At 40.0% G+C, this 20,318-nt stretch overlaps 1 protein-coding gene across 1 annotated transcript in view; it reads left to right on the forward strand.

Annotated features, from left to right (window-relative positions):
• Positions 1-20,318, forward strand: part of APPL1 (adaptor protein, phosphotyrosine interacting with PH domain and leucine zipper 1) — a 40,044-nt gene that overhangs the window by 7,138 nt on the left and 12,588 nt on the right. Inside the window, exons 2-18 of the mRNA XM_028719105.2 lie at positions 1,326-1,424; positions 2,299-2,358; positions 3,030-3,101; positions 4,880-4,967; positions 5,398-5,439; positions 6,015-6,073; positions 7,901-8,047; positions 8,662-8,744; positions 8,846-9,004; positions 10,174-10,362; positions 11,217-11,259; positions 11,920-11,976; positions 13,525-13,616; positions 15,857-16,039; positions 18,844-18,893; positions 19,719-19,893; positions 19,995-20,031. Coding sequence (XP_028574938.2) covers positions 1,326-1,424; positions 2,299-2,358; positions 3,030-3,101; positions 4,880-4,967; positions 5,398-5,439; positions 6,015-6,073; positions 7,901-8,047; positions 8,662-8,744; positions 8,846-9,004; positions 10,174-10,362; positions 11,217-11,259; positions 11,920-11,976; positions 13,525-13,616; positions 15,857-16,039; positions 18,844-18,893; positions 19,719-19,893; positions 19,995-20,031 — 1,635 coding nt within the window. The remainder of the gene's footprint in view (positions 1-1,325; positions 1,425-2,298; positions 2,359-3,029; positions 3,102-4,879; positions 4,968-5,397; positions 5,440-6,014; positions 6,074-7,900; positions 8,048-8,661; positions 8,745-8,845; positions 9,005-10,173; positions 10,363-11,216; positions 11,260-11,919; positions 11,977-13,524; positions 13,617-15,856; positions 16,040-18,843; positions 18,894-19,718; positions 19,894-19,994; positions 20,032-20,318) is intronic.

Here is a 20,318-nt window from a genome sequence, read left to right on the forward strand (position 1 = left end):
CTATGAGTTTGTTAATAGTATATAGGATATAGAAGAAATGATTTTATTCCCCCCCCCCAAAAAAAAGAAGAAGTAAATACAGAAGTTTATGCTCTTTGAAACTTCAGATTTATGGGACATCTTAAATTGAACCAGAAGCTGTAAAATTAGTCTTTCCCTCTCTCCCCCTCTGTGTTTGTTTGTGTGTGTATGTGTGTATTACATAGACCAGAAGCTATATATTCCAGCACAGTGGTACCTCTAGTTCGGACTTAATTCGTTCTGGTGGTCCATTCTTAACCTGAAACTGTTCTTAGAGGCGTGCTTTCGCTAATGGGGCCTCTTGCTGCCGCTGTGCCGCCGGCACACAATTTCCGTTCTCATCCTGGGGCAAAGTTCTCAACTCGAGGTGACTCTTCCAGGTTAGCGGAGTTTGTAACCTGAAGCGTTTGTACTTGGTCTTCATTAGTAGCTAGGTGGATGGAAAGCTCACAAGGAGGACATGCTGGAAATGGCTGTGCCTATTGTTTGTCATCAGGTTCCCCTAACTGGAAGCATAAGCTGTCTTCAAAGACACGAGTTCAAGTTCTTGTTATTACAGCATATAGCCATCGATGAACCTATTATCCGTAATTCTAGATTCAGGTAGGTAGCCATGTTGGTCTGACGTAGTCAAAATATATATAAAAAGTTTGTCCAGTAGCACCTTAGTAAAAAGGTAAAGGTACCCCTGCCCGTACGGGCCAGTCTTGACAGACTCTAGGGTTGTGCACTCATCTCACTCTAGAGGCCGGGAGCCAGCGCTGTCCGGAGACACTTCCGGGTCACGTGGCCAGCGTGACAAGCTGCATATGGCGAGCCAGTGCAGCACACGGAACGCCGTTTACCTTCCCGCTGGTAAGCGGTTCCTATTTATCTACTTGCACCCGGGGGTGCTTTCGAACTGCTAGGTTGGCAGGCGCTGGGACCGAACGATGGGAGCGAACCCCGCCGCGGGGATTCGAACCGCCGACCATGCGATCGGCAAGTCCTAGGCGCTGAGGTTTTACCCACAGCGCCACCCGCGTCCCTAGTAGCACCTTAGAGACCAACTAAATTTATTCTTGGTATAAGCTTTCGTGTTCATGCACACTTCTTCAGAGGGTGTATCTGTATCTGAAGAAGTGTATCTGAAGAAGTGTGGTAGTGTCTTAGGAGGTGCTTTCTGCTTCATGACTGCTAGACGCATGTCAAATGCCTAGTAGCAATACATTTTATTCCAATATGTTTTGAGTCACTGGAAACTAAAATCTAGCTACTACACTATAATTTTAATGTTATGAATATACATTGTTTGTTATTTTTAGACACGTTCCTTGCTGGGTGTATTTGAAGAAGATGCTGCAGCCATTTCCAGATACATTAGCCAGCTGTATCAAGCCATGCACCGAATTTATGATGCACAGGTAGGGTGATTATTGCAGAATGCATATGTTAGCTATTCTTGAGTTAGCTCTCCAAAATAGTGTGTTTTATGATTTCTATATTCTATATGTGTCTTTGGGTCTTTTTTTCTTTCTGTTCTTTCCCTTTCTGTCCATTACTTCACACTCCAACTACTAACTGCCTTGTTCCAAGTGAATATGTGTTTTTTCCTTGGTTTTTATTTGCTTATTTTTTCAGCTGCTGTTCTCCTCCTGGTTAACTTGTTCACCTGCTCTGGAGCACTATCCAGCTGCTCCTTTCAGAGTTCTGAGGCTGCTCCCAAAGCTATGATAACTGCCTTCCTGAACTCTACTCTCCCTCTTCCCTCTCTCCCCACCACCACAGCGCATATGAGCTCATGCATGCACACCTAATTATTATTATTTAACTGCCCCCTTTGTGGGTGTAGTTTTTAATATATGTATACTTCTACATAACTTGTCGTTCCCCCAGGGATGCAGCAAGCTTCCTTCTCATTTGTTGGGTTTTCTTCCAAACTGATTGGCAGGGGGCTAATCTTGCTGTTAGAGAGAATACTGCCTTTTGTTTTGAATGATGGTCCCTTTTACCTTGGCTTAACATCAATCTAAGTGTGATCATGTATTGTTGGTTTAACTTAGAAATGCCTGGTATCTGCAGCTTCTGGTTCAAAAGTGTGAAATTTATGATATGACAAAAAAGATCTTTTTTTTTTACTTAATAGCTAAGCACCACCTTACCATGGTTAAATAATCCAGAACGTTGCATCCAGAGTGGCTCTTTGCAGTTGTGTGGTGTTTTTATGAAATCTACAGTATGTTTTCATTATCAGTGCAAAGTAGGAAATATTTCTTGTCTTTTTTCCCCCTTAACCAGAATGAATTAAGTGCAGCAACACATTTGACTTCAAAGCTTCTAAAGGAATATGAGAAACAGGTATGAATGAACATATTTGGGTTATGTTCTTAGAACTCTACAACTATATGTTACAATCTGAAGATTGCTAGCCTCTTATACTGGGTCAGCTTATGTTCATTTAATGCAGGGCGGGGAATTGGTGGTCCTTGGTTGTTGTTGGACTCCCAACTTCCATCAGCCCCAGCCAGTCTGGCCAGTGAAAATCAGAACTGTAGTTCAGCAACACACATTCACTACCTCAGCTTTAAAAGTAGCCAGTCATGTGGGAATTAAGGAGGTGAAGTGTTTCCTGTTTCTTTATTTCTGTGCCAGGCAGGGAAAGCTCCATTTGCTTAATTTCTTCATGTCATGCTTACTGTTAAAAACATAGAACCTGACTAGTAAAGAAACGGCATCCAAGTTAAAACCACCACGAATAAGCAGACTTAACATTTCAGTTTTAGAACAACATAGGCATTCTACTAACATCAGCTAACTTGTCTTTTTGACAGGTATGTTCATTCAAAAAAGTTCCACAAATACATTTTTTCTTGGCCTATAATCATCCAGGAATTTCCATTCTTTGAGCATATCAGTGCTATTAGATACCAGCATATTTTACTAAAGCTTTGGAGTGTTGTTCTAAATCTTTATAAGAAAAGTAAACGGAGGTTAACTTCTGAGTAAAATATATGTTTTTGTTTTGGTAGCGCTTTCCCTTGGGAGGTGATGATGAAGTTATGAATTCTACACTGCAGCAATTTGCAAAAGTGATAGATGAGGTAAGTTTGTATGTGTGCTGCTGTTCTTTTTTAGATTCACATTTGTCTATGTATTTACAAATCATAGTGATGGTTTGCAATAGTCCAATTCATACTGAGCCTTTTATGTAAAACTGGTGACTCTTCCCCCTTTCTGATGCTTTCAACGAAGAGTCTCAGTAGAATGCCTTAAATTAGGAAGGGCCTGTTGTGCTTCTAAAGCAACAGAGCACGTGTGTTTTCTGCATTTCTTTACATTCATTTAAGAGTAACGTCCTACTTGTTATTCATGGTTAGTGCTATAATTGTACCAGAGGGCCTTGTTTAGGATTGGTACCCCATTGTGCTAAATGGCGTAGTTCCTGATAAATTGAAAGAAGTCAAGTTTAATAGTTATGTTCTTTTGGTGACAGCATTTCATGGCTGAAGAAATTGGTGTTTAACTGTTGAAGAGACAGGTGACTGTTAGAGAAAGCTTTTAGCCTATGTTAAATGTTACTTTAATCTGCAGAATGTAAGTCTCAAATGAGGTAAAGGTAAAGGGACCCCTGACCATTAGGTCCAGTCGCGGATGACTCTGGGGTTGTGGCGCTCATCTTGCTTTACTGGCAGAGGGAGCCGGCGTACAGCTTCCGGGTCATGTGGCCAGCATGACTAAGCCGCTTCTGGCGAACCAGAGCAGTGCACGGAAACGCCGTTTACCTTCCCGCCAGAGCAGTACCTATTTATCTACTTGCACTTTGACATGCTTTCAAACTGCTAGGTTGACAGGAGCAGGGACCGAGCAACGGGAGCTCATCCCGTCGCGGGGATTCGAACCGCCGACCTTCGGATTGGCAGGCCTCCTTGTGCTTTATATCTCCCTATACTATAGTTTTGTAGGTGTGATGATATAGTTTGCATGGCTACCCACGGGTGGCCATGCCAGCTTCAGTGCAACAAGAGAGCAGCAGGCAAACAAATGAGCAAGTGTGGGCGGGGGGTGGAGAGCCAGCCTAGGTGAGCTGCTGAGGAAGAAGAGATGCTTAATGTGTGTGGGGGGGGGGGAGCACTTCAGGGATAAATTTTCCAAACCACTATTTGAAGCACGTCTCACCGTTCTTTAAGTGCTGCTCCAGGAATCTGAGGATGCTTCATAGAGTGCTTCAGCAAATCACTCTTTCATGCACCCTATCTCCATTAAACACATAACAACCTGTGAGGGAAGAACTGTTTGAGCAAGATGTGAAAGAAGCAGGCTGGGATTTGGTGTGGAATGAGTGGGGGAGTTTGGTCAGGTGTTAGGGAAGGGACATTGGCCAGGTGTGAGAGATTGGTGGGGTTGGGGAGGGGGAAATAATTAGATCCTTGATTGCTGTACAAAATTCATAAGGCAGTCCCTGTCCAAATGACCCTGCTACCTAACTTACACAAATACCATGAATAACCACTTTGAAGTTTTTACAATCAATTTACAACCAAATTTTAGGAAACAAACAAATAAACTAAAACCTGTTAAAGGTCGAAAGAATAGGAAAAGAGTTGTAAGGACCACCCTGTGCATATCTGTTCAGAGAGTTCAGTGGCACTTGCTTCCAGATAAGGGTGTACAAACTGGGGTGGCTGTACGTAACTTTAATTGGCATTACTAGAATGTCGAAGTGCTTAATTTTGGCTGGATTGTGCCCTCTTTGTCTGTTTTTAATGAAGACTTGTAAGTTATCTTCAGTTGAAACTTGATGTTTGCGTTAGTTGAAGTATTTGTGAAACAGGAGAAATCTCTATCTGTAGATAAAATTGTGGTTTTCCCCTCTCCTTAGCTCAGTTCTTGTCATGCAGTACTATCAACTCAATTAGCTGATGCCATGATGTTTCCCATTACCCAGTTCAAGGAAAGAGATCTAAAAGGTACGGTAGTTACTGTCACAAATGATGTAGAGAAGTTGATCATGCTTCAGTTCACATAATTTGAATTTATAACATACTCTGGTTTCAGTAAACAGAACTCCAGTATTATATTTTAGATACTTTGAAAATTACTATTCATTGTAGTTTTTTGGTCTTCAGAGTCACTTTTGAGTAGAAAAGTAGGCTAATTTAAAAAGAAAATAGGCAGTACTCAATGCCTATTAGACATTTAGAAATGTAAGGCTGAACCCTTATGCACATTTACTTGGATCTTTTTTTCAGAAATAGTTGCAGAATTGGTGTTCTGTACCGAATGTTCCGTTGTCCAATTATAAAACCCCGAATCAAGTCTTTTTCTATATTTTATAGTACAATTAGCAAAATTGCATTGATATTATGTGCTTCCTTAAATAAAATGCATTCATTTCAGAGATTCTGACTTTGAAAGAAGTTTTTCAGATCTCAAGCAATGGTAAGTATACCTTAAATGTTAATTCTCTGGCACTTCTTTAATGTTATGACGTATGGCTGAACTCTTGAAAATAGTGAGGCTTTACAGATGTTGTGCAGAGCTTTGAGAGGAGTGAAGCATTAACATAGTCTCCATTTCTAGCTTCAGTGGTTTGTTTTACTAATTTGTTGGCTGAAGTAGGTATCCTTTAATTTGAAAGACATAGTTATTTTAAACACAGTGGATGGGAGGAAACTTTTTACAGGTTGGTAAGCCCTTGACATTCAGTTTGCTAGCAAACTCTTACCATAATAATATCTCAAAAACTATTAAAATACTTCCGGAATAACTAAACGCATGGGGGGAAATCTTAGTAGCTATTTTGTATTACAGTATCCTACTATGGCATTTCATAATTTAAACAATTCTGTTGTGGGTAGTGTAACATAACTTCTGTGAAGAGAAGCTTGTTTTATCCTTAAATTAAGCACTTACGGTATCATAGAATTGTAGAGTTGGAAGGGACCCTGAGGGTCCCTTAAACTTAAATTGTTTTGTAGCTGCTACTCAAATGCAGTGTAAACTTCATTTTGCAGATCATGATACTGCCATCACCAGATATAGTCGACTGTCAAAAAAAAGAGAAAATGAGAAGGTTTGAGAAATTTTCAATACAGCACTTAGATTTCATGTTATAGAATGGCTACAAGATCTGGTAATTCTTAAATGATGCACATGCTTAATTATATTAACTGTTACACACCTCCAGCAGTTCAGACAGTCTTGCATAGAAAATATATATTGTTCCATTGTAAATATGGTGTCATGTGGGATTTTTATTTGAAAATGCGTAGTTCAATACAGCAGAATGGGGAGAAGGCATTAGTTCTTTTTTAAAACATGAGGTGTTTATATTTTAAATCTCCAGAGCTTAATGCCTGTTAACTACAACCTGGTCATGAATAAGGAGGCTGATTTGCTGTTGCAGAGATCTGGTTGGGTGGACCAACTCCAAATTACCCTCTCTTGGGTAATTTGGTGCAGCACCAGCATAGATTGAAAGGTAGAGGAAGCGGGTGTTGCATCTATCAAAATGTCATCTCTTTTACAGGAAGCTAGTGTGCTTGAGTGCTAAATTTGAGGGTTGATATTTAGTGCTGGACCAAAGAGACAAAAAGGCATCCTCTAGGTATACCACCCACCCCACTATCCAATAGTTTCCTGTCAAAGCTGGCTGAGGTGGTCTCAAAGGTGGTGTTGGAGAATCCACAGACAGTTGTACTGAGGACTTCAGCATCCACACTGAGGTTGTCTTCTTAGGGCCAGCTCAGGAATTCATGGCCTCCATGGCAACCATGGGGCTATGTCATAAGAGCATAAGAGCAGCCTGCTGGATCAGGCCAGTGGTCCATCTAGTCCAGCATCCTGTTCAGGGAAGCTTTTAATGTTTGATGGGTTACTGTATTTTAGTATTTTGTTGGAAGCCGCTCAGAGTGGCTGGGGAAGCCCAGCCAGATGGGCGGGGTATTATTATATTCATACAGTGGCCCAATTGCTGGTGATCGTTGATCTGGGCTTTGCCACACAGTGGACCTATCTGGTTCTGTGATTGGGGTGGTTGTCCTTAATACTTTCTCATGGATGGACTGTTTCCTAGTATAGTTTTACTTGACACCCAATTCCACTCCATAGGTTTGAGGGGACTGAGGGGACTAGAGGCTTATGAAATCTCATGAGTTCCTGAATTTGCGGGGGGATTTTCTGTTTAACACGTCTGATGCTCCTGCTGAGGCCCTGGTTTTGCTGTGGAATGGTGAGGTGGAGAGGCAGTTGGCAGGATTGCTCTTAAACACCTCTCACTCCAGAGCCTAAATTGTGCCTTGGTTTTCTACTGAGCTTTTGATGATGAAGCAGATCAGAAGAGAGCTGGTGCATATGTCCTAAAGTGAAGCCTATCTAGCACTATATGCTGCCAGGCCTAGTTTAAGGTGCTGATGTTAACATACAAAGCTCTGCACAACTTGGCTCCAACGTACTTGATGCAACATCTTTACCCATATCAGTCGGCCTGAGCTCTGAGATTGGCTGAAGGAGCCCTTCTTGTCTCATTGGCGAGTGTTGCTTGCTGTATGTGGAGGTTACACTGGGCCTTCTTGGTGGTTGTGCCTGACTCTGGGCACTAGTTCTCCCTTGAGGCACAGGTGGCCACATCCTTGATGGGCTACTTAGAACATTCTTGTTCTCCGAGGTTTTGGAAGGATTTGGTTAAGCTTGCTTTGGGATTGGTTTTATTGCTCTGTTGATCTTAATTCATTTTTTAAATTGTTTTATGGTTTGTGTAACTTTAGTTATATAGGACAGTGTTTGTGAACATAACATGTTAATGATAAAATAAAAAAAGAGTTGTTACTTAATAAATGTCATGTAAAACAATTATTTCATTGGCACAATACACTGAGTCAGAAATTCTGTTTCTCCTCAGGTTAAGTATGAGGTTACAGAAGATGTATATACTTCCCGGAAGAAACAACATCAGACCATGATGCATTATTTCTGTGCATTAAATACTCTGCAGTATAAGAAGAAAATTGCTATGTTGGAACCCTTGTTAGGGTACATGCAAGCTCAGGTGAATGTCTATGAAATGAGATGTGTACATAAAATTATTTTGGTTAAATAATAAGTGTATTTGGGATTTACGTCTAGGTGTGCTAGTGTTATAGGAGTGTTTTTGATGCTTAAAACAATTTAAAAATATTAAAACCTCAAAAATAAATATGCCAGTTGCATGAAAATTCAGTACATGAGGAAATAGGACTGCCTTGTGCTACCATTTGCATTTAGTATCGACAGAACAAGTCCTTGAGTGTGACGGGTGAGGTGTGGGGAGACTCCCAAGATGCAGATATATTGTGGAGACTGAATCTGCCTAAGCTTTTTGAGGAGATAAAGGCATATATAAACAGAAGTTAGAACACTGTACAATCTGTATAGTTCTTCCTCCTTGTAATTAGTGGGGATTATTCTTTTAGTTAGGAGAAATTGTGAATACAGTCTCTTATAGGGGTTGTTCTCAGTTTTCTCTTTACTTAATCATATAGTGTGACTTAATCATATAGTGTGACTGATTATCCTGCTCTGCGTCTGTAGCTATATTTTTGTTTCTTTAAAAATAGAATCTTAATTTCCATTATACACACCTAAATATTAATTGTTAAATGATTTGATTCTCCTTTCTAAAAGATAAGCTTCTTTAAGATGGGCTCAGAAAATCTTTCTGAACAACTGGAAGAATTTTTAACAAATATTGGGACAAGTGTTCAGGAGTAAGTTAACTTTTTTCTTTTAAAATGAATGGTTTAACGTCTTTTTTTAAAAAACAAAAACTTATTACAGTTAAACTAAAGCATTTGCTCAATTTGTTTAGTGTTCGTAGGGAAATGGACCATGAAGTAGAGACTATGCAGCAGACTATAGGAGACTTGGAGGCAGCCAGTGACCCATTGTACCTGCCTGATCCTGATCCTACAAAATTTCCTGTCCAGCGGCACCTTACTCGGAAAGCTGGTTATCTTAATGCAAGAAAGTAAGAATCAATTTCCTCTGTCTATGTATGAATTGCAACAGCCTAAGCTAGTTTGTAAGACCTGAATTATTGCTATGTGCATTTAAAAATAGGAGTATTTCGGATGTCTTCTAAATATTTGAAATGGTTTAAGTTTCTAATCTTTCCCCTAACACTATGATGAATAAACTATTTTGAAATGACATACTTACATTTCATGGCAAGTGATGCAGAAAATTTAATAGAAGAACTTGCAAAAAGAACTTTTGAAATCAAAGTATTTTTAAAGAACTATGCTAGAATTCCATTAAATGCTTAGATTACAAAGTTGAAATGCAATGCGTATGCTTTTGTCTTAATGTGGTAGAGACTTTTTATGTTCTTTATTTGCAGTTTTATAAGCAGCTTCACAAACTAAAGGTATTAAAGCAGTGTACAATAAGATAAGATACAAAAGATTACAGATTTGGGAAACTGAACACCAATAAAATCATTTATTATAATTAATTCAATTAATTCATTAATATTCCATAACATAACTGGGCCACACTTCAGGGAAAGCATTCTTGAACAAAAATATTTTAATAGTGCCCTAAATACCAAGATGCTAGGTGCTTATCTAATTTCAGGTAACTTATTCCAGAGGGCTGGAGCTGCAACACTAGAAGCCTGGTTTCTAGTACATACTAAGTGCATCTCTGGAGCATGTGGCACACTCATCAGTGCCCCATTCCAGGAGTACAGTTGCTGGGCAAGGAAATAAGGGGTCAGCCAGTGTCCTTGGTGACCTGGTCCCAAGTTGAGAACTTTAAATGCTAAAAGCAAAACCTTGAATCAACAACCTACCTGCTGCTTACTGTATCAGCTGCAGCTTCCAGACTAAGCCCAAGGGAACCCCTACATAGAGTGTATTGCATTTTAATAATCCAGCATTGAGGCTACCAGTGCCAGAACCACAGTGGCACAGCTATATCAGTCCAGGAATGACCAAAACTGTCTTATCAACCAGAGCTGATAAAAGGCACTTGACTGATAAAATAGCTGCCATGCACACTCTTGTTAGATTGGGAAGTGATGATATGAACTTTACACCAGGCCTTGGATTTGTGAAGGCTCTTCTGTGTGGAGATGCCTGTCTATGCTCGCCTCCAGCTAGTAAAATATTAAGTTAATCTCTTTTCTTATTTCAGTAAAACGGGGCTGGTGTCTTCCAGCTGGGACAGACAATTTTACTTCACTCAGGGTGGAAACCTAATGAGTCAGGCAAGAGGTGATGTAGCTGGAGGACTTGTTATGGATATAGACAACTGTTCAGTAATGGCTGTGGATTGTGAAGACAGAAGATACTGCTTTCAGATAACCTCTTTTGATGGCAAAAAGTTTGTATTTTGTTTCTTTTGTTTTAACTAATGCAGCTGTTAGAGAGAAAATTGAAAGCACTTTGGGTTGGGGGGGACTATTAAAGAGAGAATGTGTGGGTAGAAGGGAGGGAGGCTTCAATTTTGTCCATCAGATTGGAGAAAATGGTGGGCATGTAACACTTCTAGTAAAATCCAAACTGTTTATATTAAATCAGATCAGTTGAACAGGACTTGATATCATTCTGTGTACTGAAATTTTAAGTAAATTTTGTAGTCCAAAAAAAATGAGAGGATGTGCTGTATTCAAGCTTTACTTGGAGTAGGCTCATTAAAACAAATGTTTATATTGGGTATATTACCATTTTAGATTCTTAGTTAAAATTATTTTTGTTTATCTAGCCCCAGATTATTTTCTACTGAACTCTTCATTATCTGCTGCTTGCCTGCCTGCCACCTCTGTTCTTTTACTGAGAGGACAGTATTGCACAATCCCAGGCAGGGCCAAATTCTTGTTATAATAGACAGCTCAAGATTGCTGACTTTTACCACCCTTGTATCAGTGAGTGGCTGTCTCAGTTGCTTAGCTCATGGACGCAGCTGGATATGTGCTATTCACCCCTGGGACTTGGTAAGCCCCATGGCACATAGATAAACTTTCCAAATGTGAAAAATACACCTGGAGCGTATTTTATCTGGAGTGTTTTATCTATAGTTTAGAAAGCAAAGTGTCAAGCTTATATTTAGTAAAGAAATACACTGCCTAAATAGTATCAAAATTCCTATTATTTTATTACATTACATTACATTACATTATATTATTTCCCTTGAGAAATACATTTAAATCTGTTCATTTTTACTTACTTTTCTGCCAGGTCTTCAATTCTTCAGGCAGAGAGCAGAAAAGATTATGAAGAGGTAAGCTGCTGCACAAGAATGAGTGCTAAAATTACAGATTGTCTTGTGGCGCTTCAAAGACTTAAAGAGATGAGCATCTGACAAAGTTGACTGTGGCCCCAGTCAAAGCAGGTTAAAATACGGTACACAGTGAAACACCACGACAGTAAAATCAATTCAGCACACCTTATTAAAGCAGATAAAAAGATGGTGTCATCAAAAGTACCCAGAGAGTCATAACTGGAATTCTCACTTCCAGAACCAACCAAATTCCAAGTAATTCAAGAAAAGCTCGCACAACGAGATTAATTATTCACCTTATTATTAGACTTATTCTGTGTACCATTATGAACAACTGAAATGAGTATTGTCAGTAGGTTATTGTAAGGAATTCTTTGTACTTTTGACCAGGTATGAAAAGCTTGCTCAATAATTTTTATTTTAAAAACAGCATTATCTGGAATCTCTATACTGTTGGTTTCCTGTGATTAAACTTTCCACTGTTGCCCCCATGTGATCAGATGAATCACATTTTAAAACTCCCTGAAAAATTAGCTGCTTCAGAAGTTAAATATGAACATGTAGAGGAAACAAATTACCTGGAGAAAATGGAGTGAAAAATATGGAAGAAGATTTTGCACTATTTTAAACTTAGTTGCACCTATTGGCTTTCTTTTTCAGTGGATATGTACAATAAACAACATCTCCAAACAGATCTATCTAAGCGAAAACCCAGAGGTAATGTGATTTATTTCTTCTAATGTCAGAGTAAATTTTATTTATAAACATAACTGAAAAGTTAAATTTGTGTTTTAATGAAATTTCCTAATCTAGTCTTTTGCTGGGAAATTAAGAGGAGTGTTTTATAAATTAGTTCTAGTACGGAGTATGAAACTTCAGGTTTAAACCTACATTTACGATTTAAAGCAACTTACACTGCTTTCTAAGCATACTATGATTTAGAGCTACTTGCTTGTTTTTGTTTTCCATTTGTTCAGCTTTTCTGTTTCAGTGTTGTAGCTGCCTCAGAGACACAACTATAGCTGTAACTTCGATTTGTCAGTTCATTCATTGTGCAAGCCTAGACTCTTCTTCACCGTGATTTGGAATAAAGTCTGAAGCTATAAGTAAACGAATCCTTGACATACCAAAGGCTTGCATGGCAAAAATCAGTTACTAAACTTTACCTAGAATTTTGCACTTGTGTCTTTAGAAAATGATACAAATTGTATTGTGCAGTAATTAGATGGAGAGCGGAAAGTTTCATGGAGTTTCTCCTTCTCAGCCATAATGAAGTCAAATGTAATGCTTTGTACTGGAGAGAATGAATGGAATTTATTAGAGTACTGATAATGAGACAGCCTCAATTATTCAAGATTAATTTTATTTGCTCCATTTTAAATATATTATACTTTTCCCAGCTAATAAATTAATAAGATTGGAAGAAAAGAAACACTATGCAAGCTCCCCCCCACTTACACACAGTAGACTCGTGTGTGACCTTGTATATATGCAGCGCTGGTAAATAAATAAATAAATAAATTCAAACCTGGAAATGGTGGGAGAAAGCTGGAGAGTCTTTGTGGCTTACAAGGAGACTCTCCCCAGAGCCCAAAGAGGATGCCCCAAAGAGACTAGAGGCACAGTGGGGGCTTTGTTTAAGCTGCTCAGCCTCCCCAACTAACAGCGGGTGTGTGCAGTAGTGCAGCAGCAGCAGCAGCCACCTTTCTGTACATCCTCCAGGTTCCAGCTGGTCTCAGTGCTGGAAACAGTATTGTTGGTGTGGACTGGAGAAAAAATAGAGAGGGCATTTAGAGGGTGCTCCCCACTTAATGCAATTTTCGCTTATTCACACAGCTGCTTGGAACATAACACCTGTATAAGTAGGGAAGGGGGTGCCTGTATCTATCAGCTTCATCATCAGTATGTGATAAATACACCTCTGCTATCATTTAGATATTTATAAATTGCATTTTCACTATAAAGATCACTCTGTATTTGGGAAAGAAATATGCAAAGCAGCTCTGAGATGTGAATTCTTTTCTTGTACAGTAAGGCTCTTTATTCTAGAAATATGCCATTTGCACCCTTATGCGTCTACTGCATTTGCCAAAATGCTTACAATGGAGCAGGGTAAAGATTTAAACATAATTATTTATAAAAATAATTTTTGAGAGGGTAAAAAACAGTTGGCACACAGCTTCTATATGACTGTCAGTGAGAAGTGTATATTCAAATTTAACTGAAAGGAAACTCCTTTTTTTGTCGCCCTCCCTGCAAACATAGGAAATTGCTGCTCGTGTAAATCAGTCGGCTTTAGAAGCTGTTACCCCCTCTCCTTCCTTCCAGCAGAGACATGAGAGCATGAGACCAGCTGTGTAAGTTGTAAAACAGCAGACTGTTTAAAGATTATGTTCAGTCAATCCTGGTTATTTCTCCAGGAGCCAGTGAAGTTTGGATGATTATTTGGGGTTGTTTTAAAATATCACTGAAGGTTACTTAAAACTTGCAATGAATTGCCATGCATTTCCTCTCAAAGTCAGCTTTGTAAAAACATTTCATTGATCGTCTCTTATTGCAGAAGTGGCTCCTATTGCTTTAGGGAGAGCTTGCTGATAATCTAAATTCTTTGATTTGTCTGAGTATCAATTTGGATTTGTGAAGTTTGTTGGCTTTTTCTAAAACTGTCCTAGCATACAGTTCTTCCCCTTCCGCTTTGTATTTCCCTTTTAGCAAGTCTGGAAGTTAGGCTAAGGCAGAGTGTCAAGTAATTTTCCATGCAAGCTGTATCTAACAATTTAGTCATTTCACTATTGCTTCTTTGCTGATAGGGGTTGATGCTTCCAATTGCCCTATTATGTGTTTCTGATGTACAGTGGTGCCTCGCAAGACGAAATTAATTCGTTCCGCAAGTCTCTTCGTCTTGCGGTTTTTTCGTCTTGCGATGCACGGTTTCCCATAGGAATGCATTGAAAATCAATTAATGCGTTCCTAGGGAAACCGCCTTCAGACCAGTCTGTCCCCGGACCTCTTCTGAAGGCTGGGGGGGGGGGGGACAAGGGCTTTTCTTCCCACCCCCAGCATTTTAAAAAACCCTGGGACAGCGGAGGACTTCTCCGCTGTCCGGGCGATCTTAAAATGCTGGCGGGCGGCATTTTAAAATCGCCCCGGGACAGCGGAGGACTTCTCCGCTGTCCGGGGCGATTTAAAAGCCCCTGGGAAGGCAGGCAGGGGGGACAAAGACTTTCGCCCCCCGCCCGCCTTCAGAAGGTGTTCCCGCCCCCCCCCGCCCGGCTTCGCAGCAGCGCTACGAAGCCCGGCAGCTGGGGCAGGTGTTCCCGCCCCCCCCTGCTTCGGAGCAGCGTTCCGAAGCGGGGTGGCTGGGGCAGGTGTTCCCGCCCCCCGCCCGGCTTCGCAGCAGCGCTACGAAGCCCGGCAGCTGGGGCAGGTGTTCCCGCCCCCCCACCCCGCTTCGGAGCAGCGTTCCGAAGCGGGGTGGCTGGGGCAGGTGTTCCCGCCCCCCGCCCGGCTTCGCAGCAGCGCTACGAAGCCCGGCGGCTGGGGCAGGTGTTCCCGCCCCCCCCACCCCGCTTCGGAGCACCGGGAGAAGCGATCTCCCCGCAGCCCCTTGCTTCAAAAGAGGTCCGGGGGCAGACCTCTTTTGAAGCAAGGGGCGGTGGGGAGAAGCGATCTCCCCGCCGCCCCTTGCTTCAAAAGAGAAGACCCGCTGTCCCCGGGGCAAGCTTCGTTTTGCGAAGCAAGCCCATAGGGAAATTCGTCTTGCGAGGCAACTCCAAAACGAAAAAACCTTTCGTTTTGCGAGTTTTTCGTCTCGCGAGGCGTTCGTCTTGCGGGGTACCACTGTATTAGTAGATACTATTTGGGAGAATGGTATGTGGGATAACTCTCATAATATTGAGTTTCAGCTGCAGTTAATATTTAATTTCTTTAAAAAGCAAGCTTGGGCACTAATTCTTAAGTAACAGAGACATTTCAGAGAACAAAAGGAATGGGAACATTTGGAGAGAAGTATAAAGTTCCTTGTCTTTAAGCAGAGCTAATGGAAGGGAGCTGCAGTCCTATCTTTATACTTCTCTTACAGCTTGATGGAATGGATGCTGTAGGTATGTCACTTTAATAGCCTGTTTGACCTGGACATGATCTGAGGAATTGTCACATTATCTTATTTAGGACCTTGCTTATTATTCTTCATGACCATTCTGTTAAGGTTTCTGAATTGAAGGTGAGGGTAACTGTTAGATAGGCTTTGAGCTGTCTTCAGATGTTGTTGGACACCCAATTCCCATCAGCTTTAGCCAGCATAGCCTGTGGGCAGAGATGATGGGAATTATAGTCCAGCATCTGGAGGGCACTGCATTGGCAATCCTGATTTAGGGTGTTTCCATGATCCTGAAACTGTTTATTTAAAACCATCATACTGACTTGAAGTGGGATGACTGGCAGGTAGTTTCAGATTGGTAAGTGGGAAGGAAGTGATTATGGATGATGACAATGATGATGACTAGGGATTTCCCCAGAATCCATTGAAACATAAAACATTGTATAGCTTGAGACAATTCCTTCTGTTCTTACTTGTGTGGTTTTATGCTTTTTTTAGACAGTCTCGTCCTCCCACGACTCGTACTAGCAGCACTGGGTCTTTGGGATCTGATTCAGCATCTCTATCAGCTCTTTCCTTGGACTCTCTCGTTGCACCTGACACTCCTATACAATTTGACATTATTTCTCCAGTAAGTGAAGATCAGCCTAGCCAAGCAAAATCCTCAGGGCAGGCAGGCAGGTAAGATAAGAGCAACAAAGGATGTACAAGTGCCAAACCACAGCTGAAGCAAATGCTGCTGATTTACAATATATAATGTCCTTCACTGATGTATCTGAGCCTATGCAGACTAATGCTCACAGTCCTTTATTTGATAATAATTTCTGTGCCGCTCAAAAGTGGTTTAGAGAAGATAAAATGCATATTACAGCAATTTAAAATGGGGAAACCAAATTGCAGACAATAAGGGAGACATGTCCAGTGCTACCTTAATGGGATGAGGAGCATGCTGTGGGATAGCTTGCTGTCTCCCATCATGGCTGTATGCTTTCAGTCTAACATCAACTACTTTCATCAGCTTTAACTTTGTTTAGTCCTAAATAGGGCTTGCTTTTAATTAAGTTTTAAGTTTAAAGGCTTGAAGCAAATATCAAATCTTTGGTTAAGAGTGAAACCAGAATAGCATGTAGCCACTATTAAGGTGTATGCTGACATGGCCATTACCTGTTTAAAACTGTGAGGAATGCATGCATGTAAAGGCAGGGGGCTGGCTTCTGAAAGTGTCTGGTTCCACAGCCTCTGGCTCAGTCCTTTAAGGGCTAGGATTGCCAGATCTGCAAGGGCCCCTCCTGTCAGAGAAGAGCTGCAAAATCAAAATAATGCACAAATGGAAAAGCGTGTGCTTGAACCTCTATGTGCAATATCTTAATTCTTGCAGCAGACTTCTTTCATCCTTCTGAGCAAACTTTAACCTGTTTGGTTTAAAAAAACCCAACAACCCATATTTTCCTTTCCTACTGCTTGCTTGCCCCAGCACTTTGGGCATTTCCTCTTAGAAACTCAAGAGAAATGTGGTAGCCCTGCCTCCAGGTGGTGATGGCAGACTGATGACTGTCATTCTAAGCTTTAAAAGGTTAGTGAAAATGATCTAGGCTTCTAGGGTCACATCTCCTAGGAAGATAAAATTTGACAGTTTTTAAAGACACATTTTTTAATACCTATCCCCAATAATTTTATTTTAAATTTGAATATTTTAAGCATTTGCTTTTTATCAGATAAGTAACTTATGCTTTTACATATATGAAAAATGAAGCAGCAGTCAGTACCTACAGTAAATCTACAAGGCTCCAATAAATGCAGTTTTGTAACATGAAGACTAGTCTTAATGGAGAATGAGGAAAGTGATAGAGAAGCTTTAAAGCTAAAACAGGAGCAGGCAGTATCAGACTCAAAATACTGCATGTCTTTGTCTTATGGCTCTGCAAATATGCTAGGACTGTTCTACTCTGGACAGAAATTACAGCATGAGGAGAACCACTGCTTTCTACTTTGTGTGGTGCCTTAGGCACCCTCGTGATAGATAATGGGACACCCAAGTGCTGACTGAGACAGTTATGACTTGGATTGATGTATGGGATTTTTGTGAACTAAAGGAATGAGTGAATTTCAGTTACCGCTAAGAAAAGTTCAAAACAGGTAGAGAACTGACTCAAAGAGAACTGTTGGCAGAAGAAATGTGAGTTCATATTTAATATTTGAAATAAATTGTCTGTGATACAAAGTTGCCAAGAACTCATTTGAACACCACTACCAAGGTGTAATGACAGTAATGAAGCTCAGTTTCTTGAGCTTTGCTCTGATGGAGACACAAGCTATTTCGGTGAAAAGTCCAGAACTGAGTGATCATTGCTAAACTGAGTGAATTTCTTAAACTATGCTGAAAATGTCTCAGACTTCAATTAGTTCTGACCCCAAAGCTGAAGGCCAGTATTCCGATACATTTAGTTGTGTTGAGCAGATGCATTCTGGTTGTAATTCTGAATGGCACTTGGAAACTCCAGTCAGAAAATTCAGTCTAGTAGTTCCTATCCATGAAAAGACAGCAGTTTTTAAAGTTTCCTGAGAAACTTTATTTATATAAATTCGCAACACTATTTAACTGAGATAACCAATAATTTGCTGCTTATTTGTTTAAGGGGCTCCTGTTTAAAATTAACCTAGCGAAAGTTGCTCTCTTTCTCTTTTCCCCCTACTATTGTGAAAACATAAGCTCTGAATGTGTTATACAACAATTGGGTGGTATTCAGCTAAGTTTTACTTAGAGGAGACCCACTGAAATTAGTGAATATGACTAAGTTGGCCCTATTAATTTCGGTAATTTTAATCTTAGTCAAACTTAGTTGAACACCACCCACTATATTCAAAAGTATTATTGACAAAATATTCTGTTTTACAACCTTCTTAAGACCCAATTTTTAAGTTTCGTTAAAAGTTTTTCATTTGCCTGTGATAGACACCAGAAGCCTAGAGAATTTTCACAAGTATAATTCTACAAGTTAATGATACGTCTGCTGATAGCCATGTATAGTCCATGTTTCTCTTAAGACTAAAGCCAATTAATGCTTTCAGAAAGCTGTATTTTAAATGGTAGTTGTTTATAACTGAATAGTATAACAAATAAACAAATGGGATGGTGTGCATTCTTAATTGGAGAAGATGGCCTTTTGCTGTGTTTGCAACTTGCAATCTTGCATTGTATTTTTCAAGTGAAAGAAAATTAGCTAACTTGCCAAACTAGAATTGAGGTACATAAAAGTTTCTCATGGGTTGCTTTTGATCTTCTAGCTAAAACAATGGGATGGTACTCCAAGCTAGTGATCTTTTCACTTGATTTTTACTGAAGCGCAGCAGTTCCTCAGTAGAATAGATCTTAAATATTCCTGTGTTGTGAAACCCATCTTGATCCTTGCTTTGTTATAATACAGAATTAGATTATTGGGTTTCAGCGTGCAAGAATCACTTTTATTTTTTTTTATTATTGACAGACGAACAAATCCATTTGGAGAATCTGGAGGAACCAAATCAGAAACAGAAGGTAGAGCAAAACTGTACTTAAATTGAAGATGTATTTAATTATAATCTCTGTAGCTCCCTCCTCCTTCTTCTAAATGTGTTGATGAAAAGTGTTGGCAAACACTTTTGCAGTTGAGCCTGAACAGAATTAAACAGTTCCTAGTTGGAGTTTTAATAATTTTCATAGCTAATGCCTCCTAGTAGGGAAGTGGGGTAGGGTTTGAGACTAGAAATTCCTGTCTTTCTCCCAGTGTTCCTGTCCATTTCACACCTTGTTCATCCTAAGGAGAAAATAACTGAAAACTGGCCATCCTGTTTGCTTGACAAAAGGATGAAAGACTTTTGATGGTGAGCGATTAACTGAACCATCTCTTTGTCTGCCTCCTGTACCATTAGCTTGAAGGCCTCCATTCAGGAGTTTGGATAGACTTTGCTAGCAGCTTGATTTGCAAGGTATGAAGTATTTCCTGAGATGAGGCCAGCATCAGGCTTGTACCAAGGTCAAGCAAGGTTCAAGATGGAGAATCTCATGTCGTGTTTAACCTATGTCAATCTTGTACTTATGCAATGATCTACAGAGATAAACTATATAATAAGTTCAGATTTGCACACTCCTGTCCACATCTCCAAAGGCAAGGAAGCACAACTTTCATTTGACAGCACCTTTTCTTGTCCTTAGATTGGGGAATGCTTAAATTTGCTATATCCTTTTAAAGTAATTGAAACTGAATTAAATGTATGAAAATTGGGGCAGTGTGTATTGTTATTCTGTTAGGCCAAGGCCACCGGTTTTCTAGAAAGCCCAGATGTTGTTCATATAATTTTGTTTAATATGTGCTTGCTCCAGATTCTATCCTACATCAGTTATTTATTGTAAGATTCCTTGGATCCATGGAGGTGAAGTCGGATGAAAGTCCTGATGTTGTTTATGAAACAATGCGCCAAATACTAGCAGCTCGAGCTATACACAACATTTTCAGAATGACAGAATCACATTTGTTGGTCACATGTGATTGTTTAAAGTAAGTATTCTCATTCCAAACCAGCACATTTGTCAGTGCTTAATTACAGCTCTCTTTTTCTTTGTATCATAACTTATAATTTCTTAAATTAACATTTCTAGGTTAATTGATCCTCAGACGCAAGTTACAAGACTCAGGGTGAGTTGCTAAAATCAAAGCAGTTATAGAAACATGCTTCATGACACATCAATACACTCTCTGTTTTCTGTCAATTATAAGTTGCACCCAAGCTTACCTTCCATTTACTATGTGTACTTTTACCACAACTTAACAGGTTCAGGTTCCACATATTTATCATATAACATCCATTCAGTAGTGTCACATTTACACTAGCTTTTGTAACTTGTAACACTTATAAGTAATAACAGCAGCCTCCAGATGTTGCTGAACTCACATCTGGCCCAGCAACTAACATTAAACATGTT

Source organism: Podarcis muralis, chromosome 2 (genome assembly GCF_964188315.1).
Source record: "Podarcis muralis chromosome 2, rPodMur119.hap1.1, whole genome shotgun sequence".
NCBI classification, from domain to species: Eukaryota; Metazoa; Chordata; class Lepidosauria; order Squamata; family Lacertidae; genus Podarcis; species Podarcis muralis.